At 41.5% G+C, this 26,410-nt stretch overlaps 1 protein-coding gene across 2 annotated transcripts in view; it reads left to right on the top strand.

The window, feature by feature from the left end:
• LOC105678422 (forkhead box, sub-group O) overlaps positions 1–26,410 on the top strand; it is a 153,258-nt gene that overhangs the window by 94,086 nt on the left and 32,762 nt on the right. Inside the window, exons 2-7 of one of the 2 annotated variants that reach the window (XR_001101703.2) lie at positions 7,704–7,828; positions 7,952–8,146; positions 8,527–8,645; positions 8,833–9,083; positions 10,096–10,503; positions 11,068–11,401. Coding sequence is in view for 1 of the 2 variants with exons in the window: in XM_012377757.2 (XP_012233180.1) it covers positions 7,704–7,828; positions 7,952–8,146; positions 8,527–8,645; positions 8,833–9,083; positions 10,096–10,503; positions 11,068–11,295 (1,326 nt within the window). In the remaining variant the exon portion in view is untranslated. Of the gene's footprint in view, positions 1–7,703; positions 7,829–7,951; positions 8,147–8,526; positions 8,646–8,832; positions 9,084–10,095; positions 10,504–11,067; positions 12,853–26,410 lie in introns of those variants that run through there. The other variant, XM_012377757.2, reaches the window with a different exon arrangement.

Genomic DNA, 26,410 nt, shown 5'->3' with positions numbered 1-26,410 from the left:
CAAATTGCGCAAAAATACTGCCACGTATAAATTGCGGCGAAATCGGCGCGCGCGCCGACAAGTCCAGGACTCTCCCGGATCTAATTTGAGCGAAAGCCTTTCCCGCTCCTCTGTGACCGCGTCGTCCTTCTCCTTATATCGTATACAAGCGCGGACGAGTATCTCCGGATATATTTTTAACCCTTCTTGCCGAAGAAAATCATGAAATTACCCGGATATATACTCTCCCTTATCTTAACTAAGCAATTCTAGTAGGTATTTATTCGAATCCTTTTTATATTTATCTCTCTCGATCTTTTATGGACTTTAAACTCGAACGACTCTATCTTCCTTTAAATGTACACGCGAGAATAACGTATGCATAAGACGGCGACAGAGACTGTTCAGCTGCGATTGAAATGGCAATCCCTTTGCGATAGAATCTCAACGATCGAGCGATACTCTCGATGCATCTAGATTTCTCCAGGAATCGCCGGCCTAAGGGGAAAACTTTGGAGAACAAGTCGCGATCAATTATCTGCATCTATGTCGCGGCGAACTTTCAAACTTTCCGTATCTACTCCGCTTTTCTATTTGTCGATATTTTAGCCGCGATAAAGAGACTGGGGCATGGTCTAGACTGACCAAGTCGATAAAAGAATCTATTACCGGCGAAAGGGGCGGGGGAGGGGGGAGAGGGATGTCCAAGGGAGATGCCACCAGCTCCGCGGAATCTCTCAGGATTTTTCAGCTCTCTTGGCTATTACAATATAACGTTTCTTTATCTGCGCGGCGATACCCGTGAGGGGGTGGGGTTCCTCCTCCGCTTCCGCTGGAGATTGGTAGTTTTTCTCAGACTTTATTGGTTACCGCATCCTCGGGACACAGTGGCAGTTACTGGCAGCGAGCGTTAATATTGACCGTCACTTTTCGATAGTATCCGACGCGAAGCCGCTGAATCGAATTTATGATACACGGTGACGGGAGAAACGGACAACCGCGAATATTTCGGATTAAATTCTGCGAGAGCTCTGCCGCGAGACGAATGTCTTGCTCGTTCACTTGCCGTTCGATGTTGCAGCGAGAGATGAAATTGGGTGGATTGTGCTTCTCGATATAAATTGTGAGTGCTGCATTTCTATTGCGTAAAAATCCGTTTCATATTTAATTGCTCGTTATTGCTGCAAAGAACTTATTTCATATTGTATTTTAGGAAGTAAAAGCGAGTATTCTGTTCATATAAATTTTTATGGATGAAAATTTTTGACATTAAAATCTTCTACCGATGTAACTGTAACTGTAACTCTTGTAACTGTAACTTTCCGATTGTGATTTTTATTCAATATTGAAATCTCGTTTTGAGAATGCTGAGATATAAATAAGATATCGATTATCTGATTTAAAAAAAATTTACTTCTTTCGATCCAGTCGTTTACGAAACTCCCGATTTTCTCGCAATTTTCCCGCTGTGTTAACGTTCGGTTTAGAAGAAACGCATTCGCCGAGAGCGATATATTCGATTGCGTTCGCGGAAACTCGGGCGTACGAATATAGTTTAGCGAAAGAAGATCTCAAGGGCCGCCGAATCGCGAATCATACGCTGCGAGTCCCGGCGAGGCGAGATGGCCCTTCCTCTTTCTATCTCGCAGCAAGGAAATGGAGAGGAAACTGATTGGAGCTGTTAACGTAAATACGCGAATGGACGTACGCGATCGGAAGTCGGGATTAGTGAATTGGCTCACTGTTTCTCCCTTCGGGAGAAAGTGCTCTCCGCGCTCGCCCCCCTCCCCGTCCCTCTTTTCATCATCCGTCCCTCCTCCGCGCTCGCCCCTAGAAACCATCGTTTCGCCTTCGCGATCTCCGCCGGCTCTATCTCGATATCTTCTTCGTTTCCTCCCTCTCTTCCGGTTCACCACCGACCGAATTGAACGCTCGTACAACGTTCGATCTTGCATTTCGCCGACAGGACTGGATTTCTGATTTGAGTGCTCGCAATTTTCGGGCGACGGAATCCGCTTTACGCCACTCGCTCGTTCGCTCGTTCGTTCGGTCCCTCGAATTAACCGTCGCGGTTAATTCGCGTATTTATAGTGCGCAATTGCTTCTTTGTCAAATAGAATAAAATTATTTCTCCATAATTGAGATGGAGAATAACAAGAATGTCATAATACTAGTTGCAATGTGTAATTGATGTCATTATAAATATTTGCATACATAGCAATCACGATCATCGCTCTCGATAAAAAGTGGATATATGCGATATTATTATATATACATATGGAAACGTGTGATTGAAAAGACAAAAAGAATGGGGCAAAAAGTGAGTCATTTCGCTTCATTAATTTAAGAAACTGCATAATATATATGCACGCGAAAAAGATTGATATCGCTTTAAATTCAAGAATAATTACAAAGTAAGAAAATCGAAGGTTCTCTCGATGTAAAAGCGAAGTCTTGCTGCGCCAAGACTTGTAACGGATCACCTTTACGTCAGCACGAAGCGAGTGGCCCGACTAAAGTGCATACAGGTAGGCGTTGCGTGGGTGTGTGTGTACATGTGTATAAACCATAAGCAAGTGCACAGTCGATCCTTCTTCGATCGTTCGACAAATGCTTTTTACGAAATTGGGCTCGTCAATGGAATTGAATTAATGTATACCGAGAGAGAGAGGGACAGAGAGAGAGAGAGAGAGGGGGGGGGGGGGGGGGGGGGGGGGGGGAGAGTAACATGCGCGGATTGGTGGGATGGTCTTGTTGGCAGTCTTCTCGGATGTGATCGGTTCTCGGTCACCATCTAATCACCTGAGAGCACAAACGTCGTCGTCGTCGTAGTCGTCGATGTAAAATGGTGCCGCTCCTCTTTTGCGAATCGCGCGCTTTTACGTTCGCAATTGCTGCCAAACTTTCAATTGGCGTTGACAGCCATTTGTTAAATTTCAATTGAAGTGAATTGAGCCAAATTTTAAATGAAATTGAAGAATTCAGTATAATAACGATCTCCAAGAACCACCTTTTCAGGAGAAAATTTAATTCGAATCTGATTTTGCTTCAACTTCAATCAATCTTGTCAAGCGCTTGAAAAATGAAGTTTATCAGTCGATAATTCGTAAAAAGATAGATTATTGTAATTCGTCCGATGAGGGCAAAAGTTTGTTCAAATATGTAATTTGGCACTATAAACTTTCGAGCGAGATGAATGAAATTAAACAGGGACTATATCGCGACTCTTCTCATAAGAAAGCGGTGGACTTTAAATCTCCAACGGCGCGATGCATCTGTTAAATAATGTCGAGGTAAGTTTAGAACTCGAGTTTACCGTACACTAAACCGAGGTCAAAGGAAAATCTCTATTGCCCCGCTAAAGAAATGCCTTTGTCTAACTTCGGGAATTACCCATTCAACAAAGTTCATTTAATCTATTTGCAAGAGAGAAGTGGTTAAAAAGCGTGTAATTAAATTAATCGATACTCGACACAATTAAATGTGCAAGAAGCATTAAGAGTGAATAGCTAATATATTTCACGTGTCATGTAAATTTGTATGATTGACTGTTATTTATTCACGCTCTGTTAAATAATTTTCTCACGGCGAATTGATTGACGGAACTTATTCGACTAATTCTGGCTTTGTGATTAATAATTTAAAACGACAAAATTGTCGAACAACAGTTTTTTACTTAATGCGCGCTTCCTGATTGTCAAAGTTAAGATTCGGTGTCGTTATCTCGCGCCTGGTTATGGAGTTTCTTTGTGGCGCGATGAAAGTCACCACAAAAGACACGCCACGGCCTCGGCTCGCCCGCAAACCGCGACTTTGGTAGCCACGTCCTTTCGATAAGGAAGACTTCGAGCACGAGATACGCCATGACAAGATAAAAACCACGTCCGTAAAAAATTGATGTAGGATTGTGTTTCCTTCCGCGATTATACGGCTATCTGTAATTGTTTGCTATCTATAATCGTTTCCCGTCATGCGCGAATCCAAGACTTTGTTATGACACATTGCGATGCGATGACACGGTTCGCGGCCGAAACGAAGCGCAATTGTCAAATAGAGAGAAAATGCTATTTTACATTTACTTCACGAATCCTATGTAACTTTCTTCGCAGAGTTTCCGTTTCCTTTCGTATGCGACGCACACGTAGAAACGCGAGTGCATGTCGGATCATCGAGCGAGCGCATCCTCGAAGCTCGCCGATCGAGACAAATTGTTCGTTCAGGCCGGACTTGGTACCTTTCTGTCCACGCGCGCATTAAGAATTAAAGCTTCCGTGCTTGTAGTTACCTAACGATCGCGCTTTATTATTCAAACCGTCGCTTGCCTTAGCCAATCATCATCGCAAATTCTCTGTGACGAGCAACCCGCTCGCTCGTTTCCGCGTTCCTCGTATCGGAAAGGCCATTTGCAATCTGTCGAAACCGAGATGTAATTGATCGACGATTCTTGTTTCGCGGGCGCATTGTGCGCATCGCAACATTATGCACAACTGATCAAAACGCGATGAGAGCGTTTCATCAATAGCGAATTTTAGCGTTCTGCAGGAATTCTATAATGAATTTTACATATTTCAATGTGTGTTAATAAAATAAGTAATAAATATAGGCAGAAATTATCAAGATATTTTTATTCCGCATTCTTTTTTTAGAATTTTTTTCTGCAATAATGGATATCAAAATAAATAAAAAATTCCTGCGATTATTGATGTATATTGCTTGCCATGCATCGTTATGCGTATCGCTCACTAATTATATTTTTTGCAGAGACCTGAATATTAAATAAATTCTTGCAATTTATTATTTATTGAAATATCTCACTAACATCTCTTTAAAAAATATTTATATAGGACAATTCGGACTATCTCACGCATAAAGTTGACGTTTAGTACTACTTTTTTTTAGATTGCCGTTGTTTTCCAGACTGACTATCGACCTTGAACTGAAGACTTACGACTACTCGTCGACGTTTAGTCTTTGCTCTGATTTCGGCATTCCTTATCATGCATATCCTGGTCGACGACGAAGACGCGCTAGTGAACGCCGCGCAAGTTACGCGAGCAGGACGAGTATACGTGCTCCATAAATTGGACGTTATACTATCCATTCGAATGCGAAATAAACGTTTCTCGTTTTGTCTGTTCGAGTCTACGAGTCATCTTCGTCGCGTTCTTTGCGTTTCTGGACGACGAAGGCTGTTTCTACGTGGTTTATAGAGATTCGGGACGAAAGTGCCGGACTTTATCGGCGGTTCGCAATCCGAACTTGAAGAAAGAGAGAGAGAGAGAGAGCTCGTTCTGTTTTTTTTATCTCGTGCGAGATCAACGAGATGATCTCTATCTTGAAACTCACTCAACTAATCCCGACAGATGGTCTCTTTTCAAATAACATTTAGTCATAAATAAAGACAAGTAGAGAAATTTAATTAGATCTTGTTTGAAACTGAACGGTATTGAAAGAATTAATGAAATATGAAAAGCTTTAGTTGCGTACTTTGCATAATTCTGATTAACGGGGAGAGATGGATTTTAATAGATACAATATTTTATTATCTGATTCTCAGCGGTTTGAAATTTTCTCAGGCTTGATGAGTTACAATTATGCCATTATATATTAACACTGAAATATTAATCTCTGTAATTTGACTTTAACTTTATAAATTCATCAGTTACGATGGATATCTATAAATTATATCTCTAATTTAAATCTGCATTTTTATCTTTACGAATTAATGAGAAATTTTTCCATTATAACTTCAAGAAATAACGAAAATATGCGAAAAAATTTTTGAGATTACATATTTTTCAATATAATAAAGTATTCCGTTGTTTTTATTTAAGAATTAAACGATCGCTTTTTTTCTCCGCAGTTTTGCGCTACTTCTTAAAATATTAAAATCCTTGAAATCTCTCCGACGTAATCCTTAGCTCGGGCGGTTCAATGGAAAAATCAGAACGGTGGCGCCGAAAATGTCTTCATCTTCGGAGCGTAGCGCCGATAAAGGCGGGTAGATGATGGGGTTATAAAGTCCCGCCGTATAGCCCGCGACTGCACGACTGGAATGGCTGATCGCCCCATCGAAGGGGGAGTCCGCCCTCCTAGCGCGAGTCTGTCACGCGGGGGTTAAAGGCGAAAGAAGCCTGGCGCTGGCGATCGTAAAAGCGTCCTGCTGGCGCGATATACCCGGGGCAGCTTCTCAGGCTCTTGTCGATAAATGCTTTCGACTTCCCGAATATTCAAAGGTCCAGTAAGACGATCGGTCAAGTTCGAGAAAAGCGTCGGGCAGTAAAGGCCGAGCAGAAGGCTAAAACGCGATAAAAGTAACGACGTTTTCCACCGCAGAATTTGTCTGTGAACAACTAATTTCGCGAGCTTATCGGAATCAGGCACTAACACGGTAGAGCGAAAAAAAAAGGATTTCCCGGCTATGAAGCTTTATTCCGGCTGTTATACGATTGTGCGGACTGCGATATTATGACCATCATATCAACAACACAAGCGGAGCTTACATGCTGAATATCGTCTGGATCTCTTTTTTCGCGAATTGATATTGAAAGGGACACGTGGATGGAAGCGACGAACGCCGTGCACGTCATAAAGGCGAGCTATTTCTTTCGAGCAGTAAAGAATACGTGTCGTGTACATTTCTACGTTATAAATTTTTGGATGTGAAGTGCACGATGCGCGCGTCGGACGTTCAAGTAAATTGGACGCAGGCAGCCGGATGATAAATATCTGGCAATTTTACAAGTTAAACGATAAAAGATAAAGAGTTGTAAAAATACGATACTCGTAGATAAATTTAGACACAAATAGATGGATATTTATTTTTGTAAAGAAATTTTTCGAACATATTTGCGATAGGTATAAAAATAACACTGGGCTAAATTATCAGAGAAAATAGATTGTCACGATTGTTTCTGTTCATTTAAGGGCGAACAATCCGCGACTGTGTTTTAGGGCGGCGCGACTTAACGAAACGATAAAACGCCGTAGCCGCGAGTTTGCGAAAGTTCTTCGCGGTACTTTGCGTCAACTTCCGCCTGTCTCGTTCGCGATATAACGGTTTTAAAGAAGGCCATTTTTATTTATCGCGTCGCCTTCTACGTGTACGTGTTCTTCGTCTGAAAGCATATCCTTCGGTGCGCGCCCGTCTCGCCGACTCGCGCATCAGGAGACGAAGACGAAAGGAAATTGTTATCGCTTCGCGACACCGGGCACTTTCGTATTAGGGTAGAAGCTTCCCGAAATTTTTCGGAAAACCCGGCTAGTATGCTCGTAGCCGATTCAATTTGCCTAATGAAGGGAGGGACGGCGGAGAACTATAAAGCGCGGCTTCTATGATTCACTCTTCGAATTGGTTTTTTCGTGTACGTTATTCTCGTAAACCCATACAGATGTTATGCGATAGTACGGATAGTATTTCGCTTCAAACTTAGCAGCGACGATATATCGAACAAGAGATGTTCCCTCATATAATTTATAAGAACATTTGGGTCATTCGCGAGGTATGTCTCGCGAAAAAGTCTGATGGGTTTTATTTTATAGATACCGCTATTTCCGAACTCGAATTGCTAATATCTTATCGTATCCTTCTTTAGCGGAGAGCGAAATTAATTATATTATTAATATCAAGGTGAATCCAAGACCGTTACATAATTGATGAAAAATGTTTCATCGCTCCGCCTGTTATTTTACTATGTAAATCACGTCACTCTTTCTGTTCGCAGAATTCCATACGTCACAACTTATCGCTACACAGCAGATTCATGCGAGTGCAGAACGAGGGAACTGGCAAGAGCTCCTGGTGGATGATCAATCGTGATGCCAAGCCGGGCAAGTCCGCCCGTCGCAGGTAAGTTCGAATTGTCGGTAATTTGTCCCCCTCTCTCTCTCTCTCTCTCTCGCTCTCAGTCTTTTCATATCTCTTGAACCGCGAACTGTCGGGAGTTGCACCTGCGTCATGCTTGTTGCGCAGGGCCACTACTATGGAGAGCACCGGGAGTCTGGAGAAGCGACGCGGTCGTTCGAAGAAGATTGCTGAGGCCCTGAGGAACGGCGGACTACTGGCCGAGCCCACATCTAGTCCCAGCAGCAGCGTCGGAGAGGGTCTGGACCTGTTTCCGGACAGCCCGCTGCCCGCCAGCGGATTTCAACTTTCCTCCGACTTCCGGTACGTCGCTGACCGGGCTTGAATATTTTCGTTCAATCAAGAGTGAAATGTATAAAATCTATGTAACGCGTGAAGATTTTATATTCGAATGGCTAGTTTAGACTGCACGTCTTTTTTTTTTTTTTTGCGGATCGCTCAGTCGATACGAATCAAGTAAAATTAATCCACATTTTAATTTTGAGAGAATACACAATTTGCAAATATTAATTGAAATAATAGAACCGTTTTAATTTTGGAAAGAAGACACATGTATGAATCGGACATTATATCACACGGAGAATTAAAAAGAAATATTAGTCGTGATAGCACGGAAGGAAGTAATATAAAGCAGTTTCGCAATATAATAGACGAATTTTTATCCTTTTTTTTTTTTTATTCAGCCCGCGCGCTTCGAGTAACGCCTCTTCCTGTGGCCGATTGAGTCCTATCCCGGCAGTTCTCGGAGAACCAGACTGGACGCCGACTTACGCATCTTCTTACAGCCCAGAACAACAATTAGGTATACATTTACTTCCTCTCCTTTCTCCTCTCTCTTTTTTTATCTCAATATTTTTAGAATATTTGGAGTATAATGTTTCGATCAATTTGAGTTGAAGTTAATCAGCAGGACAAGGTGGACTTTTCTTGCCGTTCATTCATTCTTCGACACACGATTAATATACGATTGTGCATTGTGCTCTCAACAGCGGACACGATTCTAGCTGGCAACCTGGCGGAAACGATGAAACTGGAGCCCTACCAAATTTACCAAACGTCACCGCCGGCCGGCCACCAGCAACAAACCGGCCCGCCGCCGCCTTACTACGAAGCGCAATACCAGAGGAACAACGGCCTACGCACTCCGTCGTCCGCATCCTATGGCCTGCCACCTACCCCGCAGTCGGCCAATCAGCAGAGATGCCCGATCCACGGTCTGCAGCCGTGTGCCTGTCAGATGGTGAGTCCGAAAATTTTTGACGTATTTTTCGCGCGAGAACGCCACAATCCTCCACAAAGGAGGACGTCGGCGTTTTTATGTTGCGCATGTTCGGCCTGGCAATGTTGCAAAATCAATAAGGATCGCGATATATGTTTCACACACACGTACGCGAAGCGGTGTCCGTCTAGCGGCGGCTTCTACACCGCTTGCAGAGACAAAGGATGACGTTAACCGATGGCGGCGAGAAAAGGATTAATAAATATCGTATTATTTTACAAAACTAATTAAATACGGTCTAATAGAAAGGTACCGTCCGCAAGGAACCGGGGGGGGGAGGAAAGGGGGGGGGGAGAGTCTTTTCTTCGTGGAAATTTAATTCGCTATTTTCCACGACGCTGGTATTTTTGCAGCAATATTTTTGTTGTCCCGTGTGAAGAGATTTGCGACGGTGCGATGGAAGCTTATTTACATTTCATTATTGGAACTGGCTTAAAAAAGCATCATACGCTTATGGAATTGTATCGAAACGTATTTTCGATAACGGTACAAATGCAAACATACTCGGGCCAAGCTCGGAACAATCTGTCTGTTGTAATTGATCAATTTTCGCAAGATTAAATTTTTATTATGAGAAAGTTCCCGTATTTTATTTATATTAATCACTTATTTTATTGCCGTGAGATACAGATCGGTTTTTAAAAAGTTTATAAATTTTCCTTCCAGCGCACCGAAACAACGAAATTTTCAATTTTACGGGGGCTTATCATATTTCTAATAAATTATGAGAGATATAAACCATGACAAACATGAAGATCGATATTTATGCGAGCGAAAGTGGAATTAGTATAATTTACGACGTAAACAGTCACGCTTGCGTGCAAATATGTTTTATATATTATTTATAAATCACTAATATTAATAACATATTAGTACATAATTTGTTATGTACATCGATTATTACGATCGTATTTTTACTTCGTATTTGTTTTTCATCGCGCTTCTTCTTTTTTTTTTTTTTTTTTTAACTTAGAACCTGAGTCCCGTGTCCGGCATGTCACCGTCGTATCAGCAGAGCGAACCGAGCCCCACGACATTGGGCACTAATCAGCAACAGACGCTGCAATACATGATTCAGACGCAACAGCGTCAACAGCAACAGCAGCAGCAGCAGCAACAGCGGCAGCATCAGCCGCAGCATCAGCCGCCGCATCAGCCGCCGCATCAGCCGCCGCATCAGCCGCCGCATCAGCCGCAGCATCAGCCGGCACAGACTGGACCAGCTGGTCCTAGCCCGCCGAACACCCCGACACCCTGCCCCGCCACACCTAGCACTATGATGGGCCAGCTGATGGGTGCGCTCAACCATTCCGCCCTTCTCGACGATCTCAACATCAACATCGAGGCGATGCACGGCGGTTTCGATTGCAACGTTGAGGAAGTAAGTCTGATCATGCTGTGTCCATTACTACTGGCGTTGCCATTGTCATGTCTTTTGTTACTAATACCTTTGTATTAATAAGTATTTGAAATAATTGAATAAATTTCTAATTGAATAATAATTGAACAAGTGAAGGAAACATTTCTCTTGAACGTTTTAACGCTTTCTGTATTAAATGAAACTTTTTTATGAGTTACAAAAAATTAGAAAACAAAACAGACAATTTGCTGTGACGCGGTGTGAAATTTATATCAATAGTGTTATTTATTTTAATCGTTAAAATATTGATCTTATATCCAAAACATTTAGTTTTTATATCTAAATTATCCACATCACCTTTTTTCCGTAAACATCGCGTTGCAGAAGCATATATATATATATAAATTTACGCTATACGCGGAAATATATATGTTTTATGTGATAAAGACAAGAGAGATTATTTTAGAGAATAATTTTAATTAAAATTCCACGAAAAGAATGATAAATTCATCAAGAATTTACTGTAGAGGGAGGTGATTCTTCGTAAACATATATAAACACGTCGATTCGACACGCGAATTACAGGTGATCAAACATGAGCTGTCGATGGGCGGCACACTGGACTTCAACTTCCAGCAGGGAGTGATGGGCACCGTGCAAGTAAGCGACGGCAATGTTGTCGGCCAGAACGGCGGCGTCGTCTCTCAGAACACGGGCGTCGTTGTCGGCACAACGACCGGCAATGCACCCGCGGGCGTCTACGTGAGCACGAACGCGGCGACCCCCGCCGCTACCCATTCGTGGGTTCACTAGCAGTTAACCCCCTTGCCCTCGACACCCCCGTCGTCCTTGCCGATGCCGCCGTTGTCCGACGGATCGCGAAATAACTTCTGCGGGACGACCGAAGGGCAGCTCATCGGTGAGTTTCTCAAGATTTCTCGATTTTCAAGTTATCAGCGACCGCAATCATTGTATCGATAAATAAAAAGATATTGACAGCAGATTAAGCCGACGTTAATTAGAACGTCGCGGTGACGTGGTAGTTGGCCACTCGGGTTTCTTAGATCGTTGAATTAAAGTTCATTTATTGAAAAAAAAAAAAGAAAAAAATTATAGATTTAATTACATTTCAGCAATGATAGATTTTGAGTAGCGTTTAATTTCCGACGACTCCATACACGGTCGTTCATTTTCAAGAATTTTCAAGTTTTGTTTATTATATATTTATGTTCGTTGATGATACGAAAAAAAGTGATGCAAAGTTGTCGATAAAAAAGATTATGACGTAGTTAATGATCATATATAATATATATATATATATGTATATTCATGTTATTTTATGAGACTAAATATTTCACAAGCGGCCAATAACTGCTTGGCTACCTTGTCGACTTCAGTAATCGAAAGAACCCCGGCTAATTTCCATAGTTTCACTCAAATGCATTATGTAGTCGCGGGATAAGGAACGGACGTAAATCTACGTCGTCCGTCTGCGAGGCATTAGAGTCCGCGGATCGATATATCATTCTCGTGTGACTGATTAATCATCCGGAAGTTCGTTCGAAATCTTTCGCGAGCTTTCTCTCATGCTGAGTTTTCGATCGAACTACGAAGGGAGGAAGATATCCGGCGGATGAAGGGGGAATGGGGAGAGCGGGTCATTGATTGCCCCCTCGTGCACACGCAAAATAATATTTGCATACTCGTGTCATAACAGTGCTCACCCGTACGGTATTTAATAAATCGCTTCGACGTTTTGTGCCCCCCCTCCCCCCGCCCCCCCCCGTTACCCGACCCTTCCGGCCCCCCCCGTGCCCCCGCCGTCCGCCATTTCGTACGTGCCGACACATTCATATAGCGGCAACCTGTGTTCCGACGGTGTTTTGTGCGAAATCGCTATTGACTTGGACGCGATAACAATTACATCGCCGCGGGCCGCGAATTTTATGGAAAGCCTTAACACAATATTGCCGATCGCGATCACACGAAAACAGTCGCATTCTGTTTGACGAAGAAGCGAAGCGGCGAACAATTACACGGTTGCGAAAAACACTCGCGCGAGGCCTGAATTTTCTCGCAAGTCTCGGAGGACTCGCGTTCGCGCACTTGACGATAAACGCGAGTATCCCATTCTCATCATGTATTTACATGCAATGGAAGTTTCGTAGCAAATATGAAGGAATGTAATTGAGCGATTTACCATTAAAAAAAAAAAAAGCGTATTGGTAATAGTGATATTCTGAGAAAAATAGATTAAAAAATTTAATCTCTAGTATTTAAAAGAAAGAGTATATTATTATGTATAAAAATGTAATCTAAAAATTGGTTTTTTGGAAATAAAATTGACAGATAGAGAAGATATTAAAAATATACCTGTGTGTTATTGATATATTTTCACATTTCAAAGAATAAAGAGTCGTTCTAAGCTAAGCATAGAAGCGCAGTTTATTCGATTGTCTACGGAATGCTGGTCGACCTAAGCACACAAATACAAATGCCTTCTACATTTCCCATTCACCGTTTTCCTTTAAACATTCGTCTAGCTTTTTGCGGCGACCTTGGACGATTTACACGGAATTACACTAGTAATCGCGTCCGTGTAATGTGATCTGTCTCGTCACTTTCAGCGGAGTGCTTTGCGCGCGTAAAGCTTGCGATAAAAATTAAAACGTTTTCACGTCCCTTTACGTCGGCTCCTTTTTTTTTTTTTTTTACACCTCGCTCTCTCTCTCTTTCGACGGTGGGCGGGGAAAGAGAAACGGCGCAAAAATGTAACGCGATTTCTCGGGGAAAATCGCTTTGCCGTTAGTACATCGCAACAACGCGACTAAAATAATTCCCACTTCACTACCGGCGCCTTTTAATCTTTCGCACACGCACAAGTGCGGCGTGTAATTACAGCTTTATCCTACCTCATCGTTATCGTCGCCATCGTCGTACTAATGGAGATAAAAATGCGGTACGAATGCACGGATAAACGTTTGACGATATTAATCACCCGCTGTAATCGCGTTCTAGCGTGTACTTTCCGGCGGCTGGTTGCAAACTGGCTGGATGTTGGCTTCCTCTGTCAATCTGCGCCGCTTGCGTGATCGCTGCAATGATCTTTCTTTCTGTTGTATTGCATAAGGAAACGTCGAGAATGAAATGTAATCCATCGATTCATTTGCAGACCGGTAGTAGTTCATAAACTGAGCGCTGCGGTATTATACAGCAGCATTTTCACGAGATAAAAAGCGATAAAAGGATTGAAAAATAAACAACAAATTGATTAATAAAACAGAAGGTGGAAAAATTAATAAAAAAGAATTATACGAAAAATTTGATTGTCCAGTCGGACGCAAATTCAAATTTTTGCGCACTTAGTCGATATCCGGCGACGCTGATTGCGATTCAAAATCATTTTCGTCGTTCGCTCGTTTTTTCTCGGCTCCCGCCGTCATCGTTGAACGGGGGCAAAGCGAAAAGCAGCAAGCAGGCAAGCGGACAGCGAGAAAAAATGACACGAGCGTTTGGCCACGCGAGCGGCTCATTTTTTTTCCCCGGAGAGCCTCTTTTGGCGATTGCACTCACATGACAGCCTACTTTGTTGTCCCTACGGGCGCGGATATTATTTACACGGTGGAATATCGGCCCGAGAGAGATATTAGCTTTCAGAAAAATATTTTTCAAAGCGGCGAATGCGCGCGAGTGGCGAAAAAATACCGCCCCCGGGCTTACGCCCCGGTATATTAACGCCTCCGGCTGCCGTTCTAGTAGTTTGTTGTGCGTATGAAACCGGTATGCACGCCGATCTCCGTTAGTTCCGGAGGATCGATGTCTTTTTGTTTCTTCTCTTTTCTTTCTCCATTTTCTCTCTCCTCTCTCTCTCTCTCTTTTTTTTTTTTTTTATCCGACTGTATATCCATTTACCGTTTGGTGGAAAGAGCATAAATTCGAGCGTCTGGATAAAACCGATACTGCCGCGGCGAGCGAAAAGCGCAGCGTAGCGCGACGCGTAAGAAACGCGCTCCGAGGCACAACGTTTCAACGCGGCGGCGGCGCTGCCGTGACGGTGACGGGAAAAATTTTGCGGTAATTCTTCGGAAAAATTCTTCCCGTCGTTTGAGAAAATATTTTCAATCATTTTTACGAGCTAAAATTCTATCTAAAGCGGCGGCGAAAATCAATTTATCGAGCTTCGGTGCCTGAAAATCGGTCTGTGATAATTGACACTGTGTTAAAAATGATATACTACGTAAAGTTAGTTAATATTTTTAATTCTAGAAATTAAAAACGATGATTTTTATTCCTCTTCTCATATTTATCAATAATGCCACTTTTTTCTTGAGCAAAAACAACAAGTAACAAAAGAACGGATAACGAGTTGATAACGTGATAATCCGAAGATCGTTCCGTTTTATCGAGAGCGGCGATAAAGAAACGACCGACCAAGTCCGGCCTTATCCCGTCATCGCGCTGTAAAACTATCCGCGGGAGTAGTCTCGAGCCGCGAGCGGAAACTGCGAAACTACGAGAAGCGTCGCTCATTAAACGGGAGCGCGCTCGACGAAACTTCTGCCGTCCGAAATAACAATGGAGTCTCTCGAGCGCCGGATTATTTCGAGATCACACGGTACATGACTCTAATTGAACGACTTCCGGTCGGCGTCGCGCTAATGGAGAACAGATTTTCGGATCCGTACCGCTCGTAACTCGCGGTCGAAACTCGAAACTCGCTCGTCCCCGATCGGTTTCTTCGCGAAAACTTCTAAGTTAAAACAAAAAGCGCCGGAGGAGGAAGAGAGCGGTGCGCGGGGCGGCGGCGAAGGGGCGAAAGAATAGGAACAAAGGGGAAAGATAGGGGAGGAAGACCAAGGGATAGTAACGATAGATCGAGGTAGAGCGTGTAGGTTGCGGGACGAGGGAGGCGGGTGTGGGTCGCTCGACTGACAACGCTGGGTGGCAAGGAAAGAAGTCGTTTCCCCTCTTCCCGCGCTCTTTTCTTTTCTCTCCTCTCCTCCACCAACTTTATAATTCTTGCGACGCTTTTGGGGAATGAGATTGTCGGTGGCAGGGGCGGACGAGGACGGCTAGGGGATGGCCGGGCTTTAAGGTAGTCCGCTGGCGCCAGTGACGTCTGCCGAATAGCTGCTGACTCCCAGACTCCTGCAGTTTCGGCTAAGTGGTTCCCTTTTGCCCCACTTGAGCGTCAGTGAACGCGCACCTTCACCACCGCTCCCCCCCGAGTGCGCGCCTATCGACGATGGGGACTGACGAATCAATTTTCTATCGATCACGGGAAAAGAATGTACGACGGTTTAGAACGACGAATAAACCGATGCTTTCCGCTGAGAGGTTTTCGGCCTTGTAGGCTTGCGAGCAACTACTTCTCTCGTAATAGGAAGAATTTTCATCTATGTATTAAAAGTAGAACTCTTAAAAAATGGTGAATATTCGGCTTTTCGGTGATTTGGTTTATCTTGAAAAACGAGAACGTTTATTTATATTGATATATATTTTTTTTAAATTAAAAAGATACCGCAGTGAAGAAATTTAACGCTAAGTAACACAAAAACTTGGATTTTAAAAATATTTTTATGTTCATTAATATAAATAATTATTGAAAAGACAGAATTATAATTTGTTGAATCATCAGATCATTAATAAATTCTAGTTACATTTAAAACAATTTGGCATAGATGATTAATAAAACATAGATAACTAATTTAGTATGTATTTCCGAATGTACACGAGAGAGATGTAACAGCGTACAAAACGCTTAATCTTCATTTAATCGTTAGCGGCACTACTGCAATTTTGGTGAATCGATTACAAGAGAGACGTGCCACACGTGTCAAAATTTAATTATATTCTGCAGACGATGACTGACGTAATTGGACGCCGAACGGTTAGTTTATTAAAGTTTCGAGTACTGCTGGATCATCGCCAATCTTACATTAGTAAGCAAAAGAGCTCGCGAGTCATTTAATCCCTGAGTTAGCCCGTTGAAATCTCATATTCAAGGCCATTTTACATATTACGTTTTTAATTAGAACAAATAATTAATTCATAATACAAAAGAATATATTCAGATATTATTATTTGGGTAATTTAGAAAATTGTAAATTAACTAAAATGACGCTTGATGCGACTCTCAGAACGTTTCAATTAAAATAAGATACATTATTGTATCATATTTTGATTTTCAAGTCAAATTATTCGTATACAATAAACGCTAATTTAAAATTAAAGGAAAGGCTAAATTCTAAATTGACGTTCAGAAACTGCTCAACCTTGGCACTTTATGTTGGAAAAAGTTATATGCAGCCACGTGTATATTCCCTCAGTGGAACGTATGAGTCGACGTCACTCGATGAAAAGGGCTCGAGTTTTTTTTCTGGGTCAAGGCTTAAACCTTTTGTACTATCCTGCGGCCTCAGAGCACGTGTTTTAAAAATGGTTAACTAAAGGGATGATGTAAATCGTTCTTTGTTTGTCAAAACTCAGATCGTTACAAACTTATTTCAATAAAATCTTCGTAAAGGCTTGTAAATTATCAAACAAAATGTAATATTTTGTACATTTTCCTTTAACGCTACGCTATAGTTTATATACTATTGTCTCTTTCATGCTAAATTTTTTTTTTTTTTTAAATATTTATAGTTTGATACGACACAGTTTATTGCGGCGGTGTGTCATTAACTTTGGGCGTGTCTTTCTTAGATGAGCACTTCGACAACTAGACGGCGATCGTTAATAACTATTATTAAGATCGTGGAGGGATACATTACCGCTACAGTACGATAGTGCTCTTGGTTACGGCCAATTAATCTCCCCTGACCCAGAAAGGACTTGAACTATACGTTTAGAATCGCCAATGTTACTGGGAAAACTGGCGGGGTGGCACGGTTGTAGGCCGCGCGCAAAATCGCCGTTAGTGTCACCGGGATGAATATAAAACCAGCGACGATACGTCGACTGTGAAATTTAAGATGAATCGGTACGTTCTTGGCCAGTGTTCCACTTTTGGAAAGTTTCGTTTAGTCGTTTTCTCGGAAGGACAAATGTAGTTTTGAATGCAATTGGATAGCGCCCCTGCTGAAATATTTAGGTTGAGTTACGGTCGCATGAGGTTGAATGAATTGACCAAACGAAACTTGAAATAACTTTAATATGTCAGGAGGAAAATTATGAACAGATGAAGAGATCTTTTTAGTGCCTTAGAAAAATAAAAGAATTTTTTTCCCAGCACTAAAACTATTTCACCTTAGGATAATATATCTTTTCTCCGCTATTATGTAAATTATAAACAATATGTAAACGGTAAATTCGTCTTATTTTCCTCCAATTTTTTCATTCTGATTAATTTCTAATTCCTCGCGGTTTTTACCTGCATTCTTGTCGTGCATCGCTATTAAAACTCGTGTATTATGTAGTAAGAAAGTAAGAGAGTAATACGACACTTGTCGTGCAAGTATCTATGTATAGATCGATCCACACCCTTCAGACTGCGCGACGACTATCGTGCTGCAACATCGCAAAAGGCGTATATGCATAAAAGAGGCCTAATGCTTCTCGAGACTTTCTTAACCCACTTTTCCGCGGGACCTGCGGCATGACGCGAGAATCGCTCTCGATCCATCGATCAAACGACTGATTCGATCCGTCTTACTCTAGAAAACTACGATACGCCGTTCATGATTACCGATGAAATTGCAATAATGCTCGTCACAAATTTGTCATGGTTATAGATTGTAGTTCACAGTCAATTCGTACCTTTTTTGGTCAAAAAAAAAAAAGAAAAAAAAAAACTTTCACAACGAGGAAAATCAAGACTATGTGTAACATGTTTCATTAGCCGGCTAATAATTTAATTCGACGGAAATCCAAAGAGTGCGAGGGTTTCGCTCGACAAGCGCGCGAGCTACGCGAATTCGATCGGCGACGGCGTTCTTCAGCGTTGACCAACGGGAGGCCGCGACGGGCCCGCTCTGCGAGACCTCACTCTCCACCATTTAACGCCGCGATACCCGTTCTGGTCACTTCGCGGCCTCTTCCGTACCTGCTCCCCAGCCCGTGGGAGTGGTACTCGAACCAGGCGGCCTCGACGTTTCCTCCGTTAATGCCAATAAGGAATGCCGCCGCGTGTGCATTCCTCCGAGCAGAAATGTCGCGATGCCGCGGACGGGGGAAAGGGGAGGCACGGAGAGAAACCAAAAGGATCGCGAGAGGGGCGAGATGCAGGGATTGCATAAATAGAACCGCGGCTTCCTCGGCGCACACGTCGCGCACACGTGCGCGGCGGCTCTCGTAACGGCACACGCGTCGGCCAATAACGGCATTTCGACTCGCAGGAAATTAAGAACGGGCAGAGAGCTCCGCGACGTTTAACTTCTGTCCTTAATCAGGAATAATGTTCGCGCGGGGGCGAGAGACAATCGCGAGTCCGGTCTCGTTTCACTTCCCAGGGATATTTCGTACTCCCTCGCCACCTTGTAACCTTAATCCGCGGTGACTATCGGAATGCTAATGATGCGACATTAATCTTCCATTCTTCGCTGCGAAATCGCGATATTTGCAAAGGTGTTTCGCTCAGGGAAATTAAATTTCCCCCAAAAAATAATTGAAATTCAAAATAATTTGAGGATCAACAAGATTAAAATCTAAAAAAGAGGAAAAATAATAAAAAATAATTGACAAAATAAAAACAATTCATTTATATGTAAGTGACGAATACAGATCTCCGCGTGAATTGCAATTGTCGCAGGGATTGTGTAGAATTTAATTTATAATTCTCAGCGCTTGGATTATGGAAATATGTAACGAAAAAATTCATAAAAAAATATCCACACAGGTAACACGGCATATTTTGTCGCAGCATGCATTGTCAATACGCGACTCTAATTATTGCTTGACACGCACGCTTTAGTTACAAAGTATGCTGCAGTATCATTTTGTCATTTATGTATTTTCACGTAAATTTCCAACGCAACCCTTTTGAACCGATTCTTTTCCCTGTGCCTCGATACGAAATCGACTATTGTACATCTCCAATAATTGGAGTTTTCTTTTCTACAGCCAATTATATGCATATATATATCTTGTTATCGCCATTGCTCACTGTTTTTATATCAGAAAGAATAATATAAGAAAGATATCTTAATAACAGGTATTCACAGAATTCACTGTCGCCGTGCTTCGGATAATCGAAATTCTTTTCTGCGATCAATTTTCTTATTTCACTGTGTAATTTTATTCTCTCCTTCCATCCAAAAAGTTGCGGACGTTGACGGGTATTTTAATTGCCGGAAAATTTTCATGAGGAAAATAAAATATCCCAATGAGAAAAGTTACGATTCGTAAGAGTTAGTTCTTCAGAGATCAACAACTAGGAAAAAGGAGTTATTTTGAAGTATTTTTAAATTAATTACTCACGATCAATGGACAGTGATGTTTAATTAAAATCAAGAAAGATGACAAATTGGTAGGAATTAATTATATCTAATATTATTAGTGAAAAACAAATTCTCCAATCTGTGTCCCGATTTTTCAGAATAGACAAAAATTTCGACTTTACACTTATAATTCTTTTCCATTAGATTTCACGCGTAAAGAACGCCCGTCGACGATTTGAATCCCTAGTTCAGCTCTTCGTAAGTGTGACGACGTAACTATAGCGTGGCGATGTCGGTTGGTTTGCGGGGGTTGGAACACGAAGGAGGACGCCAAGCGACGCTTCTACACGGGGGTGACCGAGCTTGTGGACTTGCCTAATCGAGCGTGCGTTTCCGATGAATTATTCAGAATCGAACGCCAGTCTCCGGGTTGCCCGTCTTTAGCCGTTAGGCGTTTATTCTCATTATGTGGCTTGCCTATCCTATGTTTCGTACGGACACGCCGATAAGGCGCCCTTCCTCCTTGCCTTTCCATGCCCCTCCTGATAACGAAAGCCTTCGCATTAACCCTTTCGACACTACAAGATAACATATTTAAGTTTCCTCTCGGAAATTCGTATCTCTCGAATATTAAAGAAGAATTGTGAAAATTATAGTAACTTAATATTAATAAATTATAAAATTATGGAGACAGAAAATTTATAAATTTGCCAAAGTGAAAAAGAATTAATAGAACATATATAGATGAGAGTAAATTTCGAAATTTTTCCCAAGACACAATTGACATGAAATTAATCTAATATAGAGAATAAATAGTGGAAATTAACGTAACGTTTTCCATTGCTCTGATATTTTTTTAATAAATCGCAGTTCGAGTTTAAATAGCTAATTCGAGTTCAATTGGAACAATGATAAGATTTGTAACAAATTGATTTTCGCGTAAAGTCATACTACGTCATCACCGCAAATAGTAATATGAAGTTTCTTATAGCTTTAACTTATGACACGGATAAGACTCTTTCTCTCTTCATCGAATATAATACGTTAGAAATATATAAATTAGAAATAAATGATTTATAGGCATCTTTTTAAGACGGCACTAAAGTGGGCAGCTGACGACGGACTGCGCAGCATCTGCGTGATAACGTTCCGGACAAATACCCACGGAATTTGCGAGTAATATTTATATCCGCCGCAATCAAGCAAGACGACGACGCGCTTCTGACGCGTTGTAGGCGCGCATTCTCTCCGTCGCTTGCCCCATTAGAATTTCTAATCGAATCGTTGACGTTCACGCACGCCTCTCGTATGCGCGCTTCGATTGGTCGACCGATCGTTTGCTATAAACCAGTCTGCCGCGTTTCTGTCGTAATTGCGCGCACGATCCATAAATCCTGCGACGTAGGGCTCAACTTCACGTTTTTCTCCCCCTTCCCTGCAATATAAAATTTTCAGTGTTGCATAATTCCCATATTTCGCTCTCGAAATCACCATTTTCCTCGGTTTATCCTCTCGCATCTGCGATCGAAAGGACACACGGCAATTTTAAAACGCTCTTTATGCTATTTCTTATAGCTACTAGGCGTTAACGGCATAATTTCCTTCGTGACGGTTTTTTTTTTTTATTATTATTCAGCTCTTACCGGACTGCATATCTTATTTCACGCATTAAGAAAACTTATGCTCCAGGATATGAAATGAATCGCTATCTCTCCTCTTTTTTTTTTCCGTCTCTTTAGCAGAAAAGTTTCAAAGCCGACGGCTATATTTATGGTGACCTAACTTGATGAAAAATTGATTCTGTAACGCGGCAAGAGCAACTGAACGCGACTGACCGATGACGGCACACAGTGGGACGGACGAGTAAAACGGGTAAAGGAAATAAGGAAAAATCACGGTTAAGAGTTTAATTGATTTTACAACGACCGACGTCGCTAAGTAGACCGTGATAGGTTCTCGGTGTCACGCATCGATAGCCGCCCGGCTGCTTTTTAACACGCTCAGATCTTACACCTTTCATTACATAATTTCGCGTATGTGGGTCGCGAGCAGAAATTAAATCGATATTCGAGACACTGCACCGGAATTAATCCGCACTATAAAGTCCCATTTTTGGAAGGGTTTCTATCAAAAGCTGTACTGCGTAATTAAAGATCGGAAATCTAAATGGACGCTAGCTCCAAAAATATAATTGTAATCATCAAATCGCAACTATCTAATCGATGAATATCGAATCAAGCATATTTTCGGTCCAACTTTTGTTTTAGTCCACGTGAAATTAAATTATTCGACATGAAAAAGTTTTATAATAATTTTGTATTCTTTATATATCTTTATTTATTTAATTTGAAAATTACGCGATAATTTAAAACATGAATATCGCATATATGTGTTTTGAAAAATATTTCTTACACGGAGAAAATTTTATATATTATTTCTTCAAAAATTACTATGTACGGCAATAGCCGCGGACTATGGAGGAATTATAAAAATTTCTACTATGTTTTTATCATAGTAATTTTTGATGTAAAATTTTCTGTAGTATGAATTACGTTGCAAAAACTATTAAGCGCAAGAAATAAAAAGTTGGGTTTTTTTCCGTGAAAAGCTACAATTTCGGAGTTGGCATGATTTGGAATTCGGACTTTCAATTGTTGGAGGACGCCCACGAGCGTATTTTACGTGGTCTTTTCTTCGTAAAATCACGACAGCGTTTCATACGGACACGTTCAGTCAAGTATGAATTAATCATATCTTTTAACCTCTCCGGTTTTTTTTTTCGCTCCGTTCAAAAATCTCGGCTAACTGGGTTACACAAAGCGGCATGTGTCGCTTCGGTTGTCGTACGTCATTGAGGCTCTTGCATAAGTAAACGCTACGCTTTACGCCTGATAAATAGACATCACACTACGTGTGCTTCCAACGCACGGCTAATACCCAACAAATTGCGCGGGATTTTATTCAGTGACTCGATAATCGTGGATTCGCGCCGTGAGAGTATCGAACGCGTGAGCGGAACTCGCAACTATGCGATTAGTATGATGATAGTCTGTTTCTGCGAATCGACGAAACGCCTCGTCCTCCGTCAGCCGAGGCTCGTAGGCTCGTAAGCGGACACCCGCTAGATACTACGCGTGGCGCCTTGGCCTACGCACTTTGCTTGCGTAATGTTCGTAACGCGGCGTTAGATTCTTCCTCAGCCAAGGCGAACTCCGTTCAAGAATACGTGCGAGTGTACGATATGCGCGTATACGCCTGTCATTTGCATGTCTATACGCATGTGTGTGTATGTGCTCGCGCGCATATGTCATTTGCACGATTAGATCTTAATGTATGTACGGATATATGAATTTTTCTGTAGGCACGTGTGTGCGCGCAGTCACAGAAGAAAATCTGTATGTGTGATTTGTTTCACAAGAAACTGACTTAAAATCAGTTTTCATTATCGGCGCTTTTTAGCCGGTCCTCCAACAATGTGAATAGAGAGATGTCGGCGACGATAATTTCGAGCGATAAAGCGCCGCGGCGTTTTAATAAAAATGTTCCCCGGACCCGATATTTTATTTATTTTTGATATCCAGCCCGCCGCGTGCGTTCTGAATGTGTCTACACTTGACGTACGTAAATATTTGTGACTGGTACGCTCTCGCTATTGTCGGCTGAACGGTTGATTAAAATTTTAGGGTAAATATATCCGCCGGCGTATATTTTTACGCGTCCGTTTTCGCGTTCGCGTTCCGCGTTATAATATACCTTCATAATATTTAGCTTGTGCTTTTATATCCGCCTTGTAATCCACAGTAATGGTACGTGCGTATCTTACATTCTTTCCGCGTGACACTTTGCCAAATTGAGATCTTAAAAGGGCCCGATGTCTCTTTCATTACTTCGAAATGGTATTAGTTTTAGAGCCGTAATTTGCTTAAATTACAGTAATAATAGTATCGCAGTGTCTATCAACAAGATTTTCACCATGTGCAATCTCGCATGTATCTCTGACGATCGAGGTTCAATATAGCGCGTTACAACAAATTCACCGTATATACAGAAGTTTTCGTATTACTTCTGCAGTGAAATTCCATTCATTTTTATATTAAATTGTATGAATATTATTTTTATAAATTTCATAAATCTGGGTAAATATAATAAAGATTTTATACACAACATGGATTTGGGCAACAAAGGTTTTATATTGCGACGAAATTGAAAAGTAGTTTGGACTGCTGACAGGGTAATTGCTGCCTACTACTCGCTATACTACTAACAAGCCAGGCTTGCAAGAGATAAGTGTACGATACGACTCAATGGCTCAATGTCCCGGTTATCGTTTCATTATAACGAATGTCCGTCAGAATAAAGTGCGGGTGCGTGTGTGGCCCGAATGCGCAGCCAGGGTTAGAACGCTGACATTTGGCGGTTGCTCGGTGCGGTTGCACTTGCTACGCACGCAGCGATGCGCGCGGGCGAGAATGCACAAGTCATCTCATTAGCTAGTCATAGCTGGCCATGTCACTGAGAGTGCAAGTCTCTCTTTCTCTCTCTCTCTCTCTCTCTCTCTCTCTCTCTCTCTCTCTCTCTCCCTTTCAGCAGCTGCGTTTCAAAAGGAACAAAAACTTTGCTTTCCACGTATCATCGTAAAATCCTGCCACTTCGTTTTGTGTTCACGCAATTACGGCAAATTTAATCAGTGTAGCGAGAAATTGCAAGATTATTAATTTGTCAATGGAAAACTGGCTGTTAATATAATTATGGAAAATTAAAATATCGAAAGAAAACAGATTTTTCATACATTAATTAATTTTATTTATAAATCAATGCTCCACTTCTATTTGTGAAAGTTATTTGATATTTAAATAAATCAACTCTTTCGATTATTGCTTTCGTCGAATGATTTACAGTTTCTTTTTATCTATTCACGAGCTAATTGCTAATCGAATGAACCGATAGAAATAGATAGATACTTTCTCTACGATGTATTTAACTTTTATGGACGAAGTATTAGGAGATCGTATAATTGAATTATCGTGACATCTGTGATGTTGTAAAAAGCTTTTGGACAAAATTGCTTCAACGAGTAATATCTGCGAAATTATGCAAAATTGCATTCGACGTTTAGCGAACTTTGCGAGAACTATCTTTCAAAGATATTTCGGTTTGCTCTCTCACGGATATTTTTAAATATTAGCAAGATAATGATTTTGTTTCTTTACATCGGGAAACTAATATCGCTCTTACAATTTTACATTTTATAAATTATAATTCTATTTATATAAAACTTGCTGCGTACATAGATTTCGTAATAGACACGGATTACTCGCGTTGCTTAACGTAAAATTCCGAAATCTTTTTTTTCCAGCACGAACTACCAGCCGATATCGTGCATTCGTTACAACCATATATGCTATACGCGACGGTATTTTGTAATTTGCGTTCAGCGTATTCGAAAGGCGCGGAGAAAGTATAAACGGGTTAATGGACCGATTTATGAATAGAATTCCGTTTTATATTAGAAATATCGCGGGACAAATTTTGAAACACGAAGCTAAGAAAGATATTTGGTTCATCAGCTTGATCAAAATTTAAATCACGTTTTTAACACATTGCATTATGTAAAATTATTAATCAATCGAATAAAATGAATAATTAGAGATTAAAGAATTGAAAAGATTAATTTAGATTTGATCCTCCAAATTTTAGAATTGTACTTCTCATATTTTGAAAAAAAAAAAGGATTCAGAAATTATTGTTCTGCGAACTTCACTTTTCATAAGTGATATCGAGTCAATTTTTCGATGTATTAATATCTAAGAATTTCGAGGAGCTTCTGATTAATAATTTCCGACGCAGAGACATATTTTTTTTGTCAATTCAATTAAATATCACGTAGCAATCACGTAGTGATCACGTAGCAGCCACGCATCGCCGTAGCGTCGAGTTTCCTCTTAAATAATTAATATCCGCGGCCTTCGCGATTAAAACTTGCAGACGTATGGATTTTGAAAATTCCGATTTTGCAGCGCCGATCAACAATTACACGCTATTTTTGCTGTTTCGCTGTAACCAGGCGAGAGTTTTACCTGTCGCCGTTCGCTAGCCAACTGCCGCCGAAAGATTCACGCGTACGCGGAGATGATGCGCCGGAAATCTCTCGATCCCCGAGATCGAACTCTCGACGAACGGAAAAGTAGGCCAATCCGTGCACGCGCGATACGTGACCGACGATATTTTTCGCGTCACCCTTCCCGCGCATATTCGGTCAGTCGTCGGTTTGGTATCCGCACATGAGAGGCGAGAACTTTCCCGCCAACAAGCGGCCCTGTTACTTGCGTCACGTGGCACACTTTATCATACCGAGAGGACGAAAAGTCCGGGCGATTTGATCAATCGGGCTGCATTACGCAACATGGAACTTAAGCAATGTATGCTGAATTTTTCGAAATAACATGAGGAATATAGAAGCGCGAAAACACGCGTAAAATTAATGAAATGCGCATCTCTCTCTATCTTCTCTCATTGTCAGAGAAAATATAGTGATGAGGCAGAAAACAAGG

The sequence above is a fragment of the Linepithema humile genome, chromosome 7 (assembly GCF_040581485.1).
Source record: "Linepithema humile isolate Giens D197 chromosome 7, Lhum_UNIL_v1.0, whole genome shotgun sequence".
NCBI lineage: Eukaryota > Metazoa > Arthropoda > Insecta > Hymenoptera > Formicidae > Linepithema > Linepithema humile.
The sequence above is the reverse complement of the archived record's forward strand: the minus strand, read 5'-3'. Positions and strand labels throughout refer to the sequence as shown.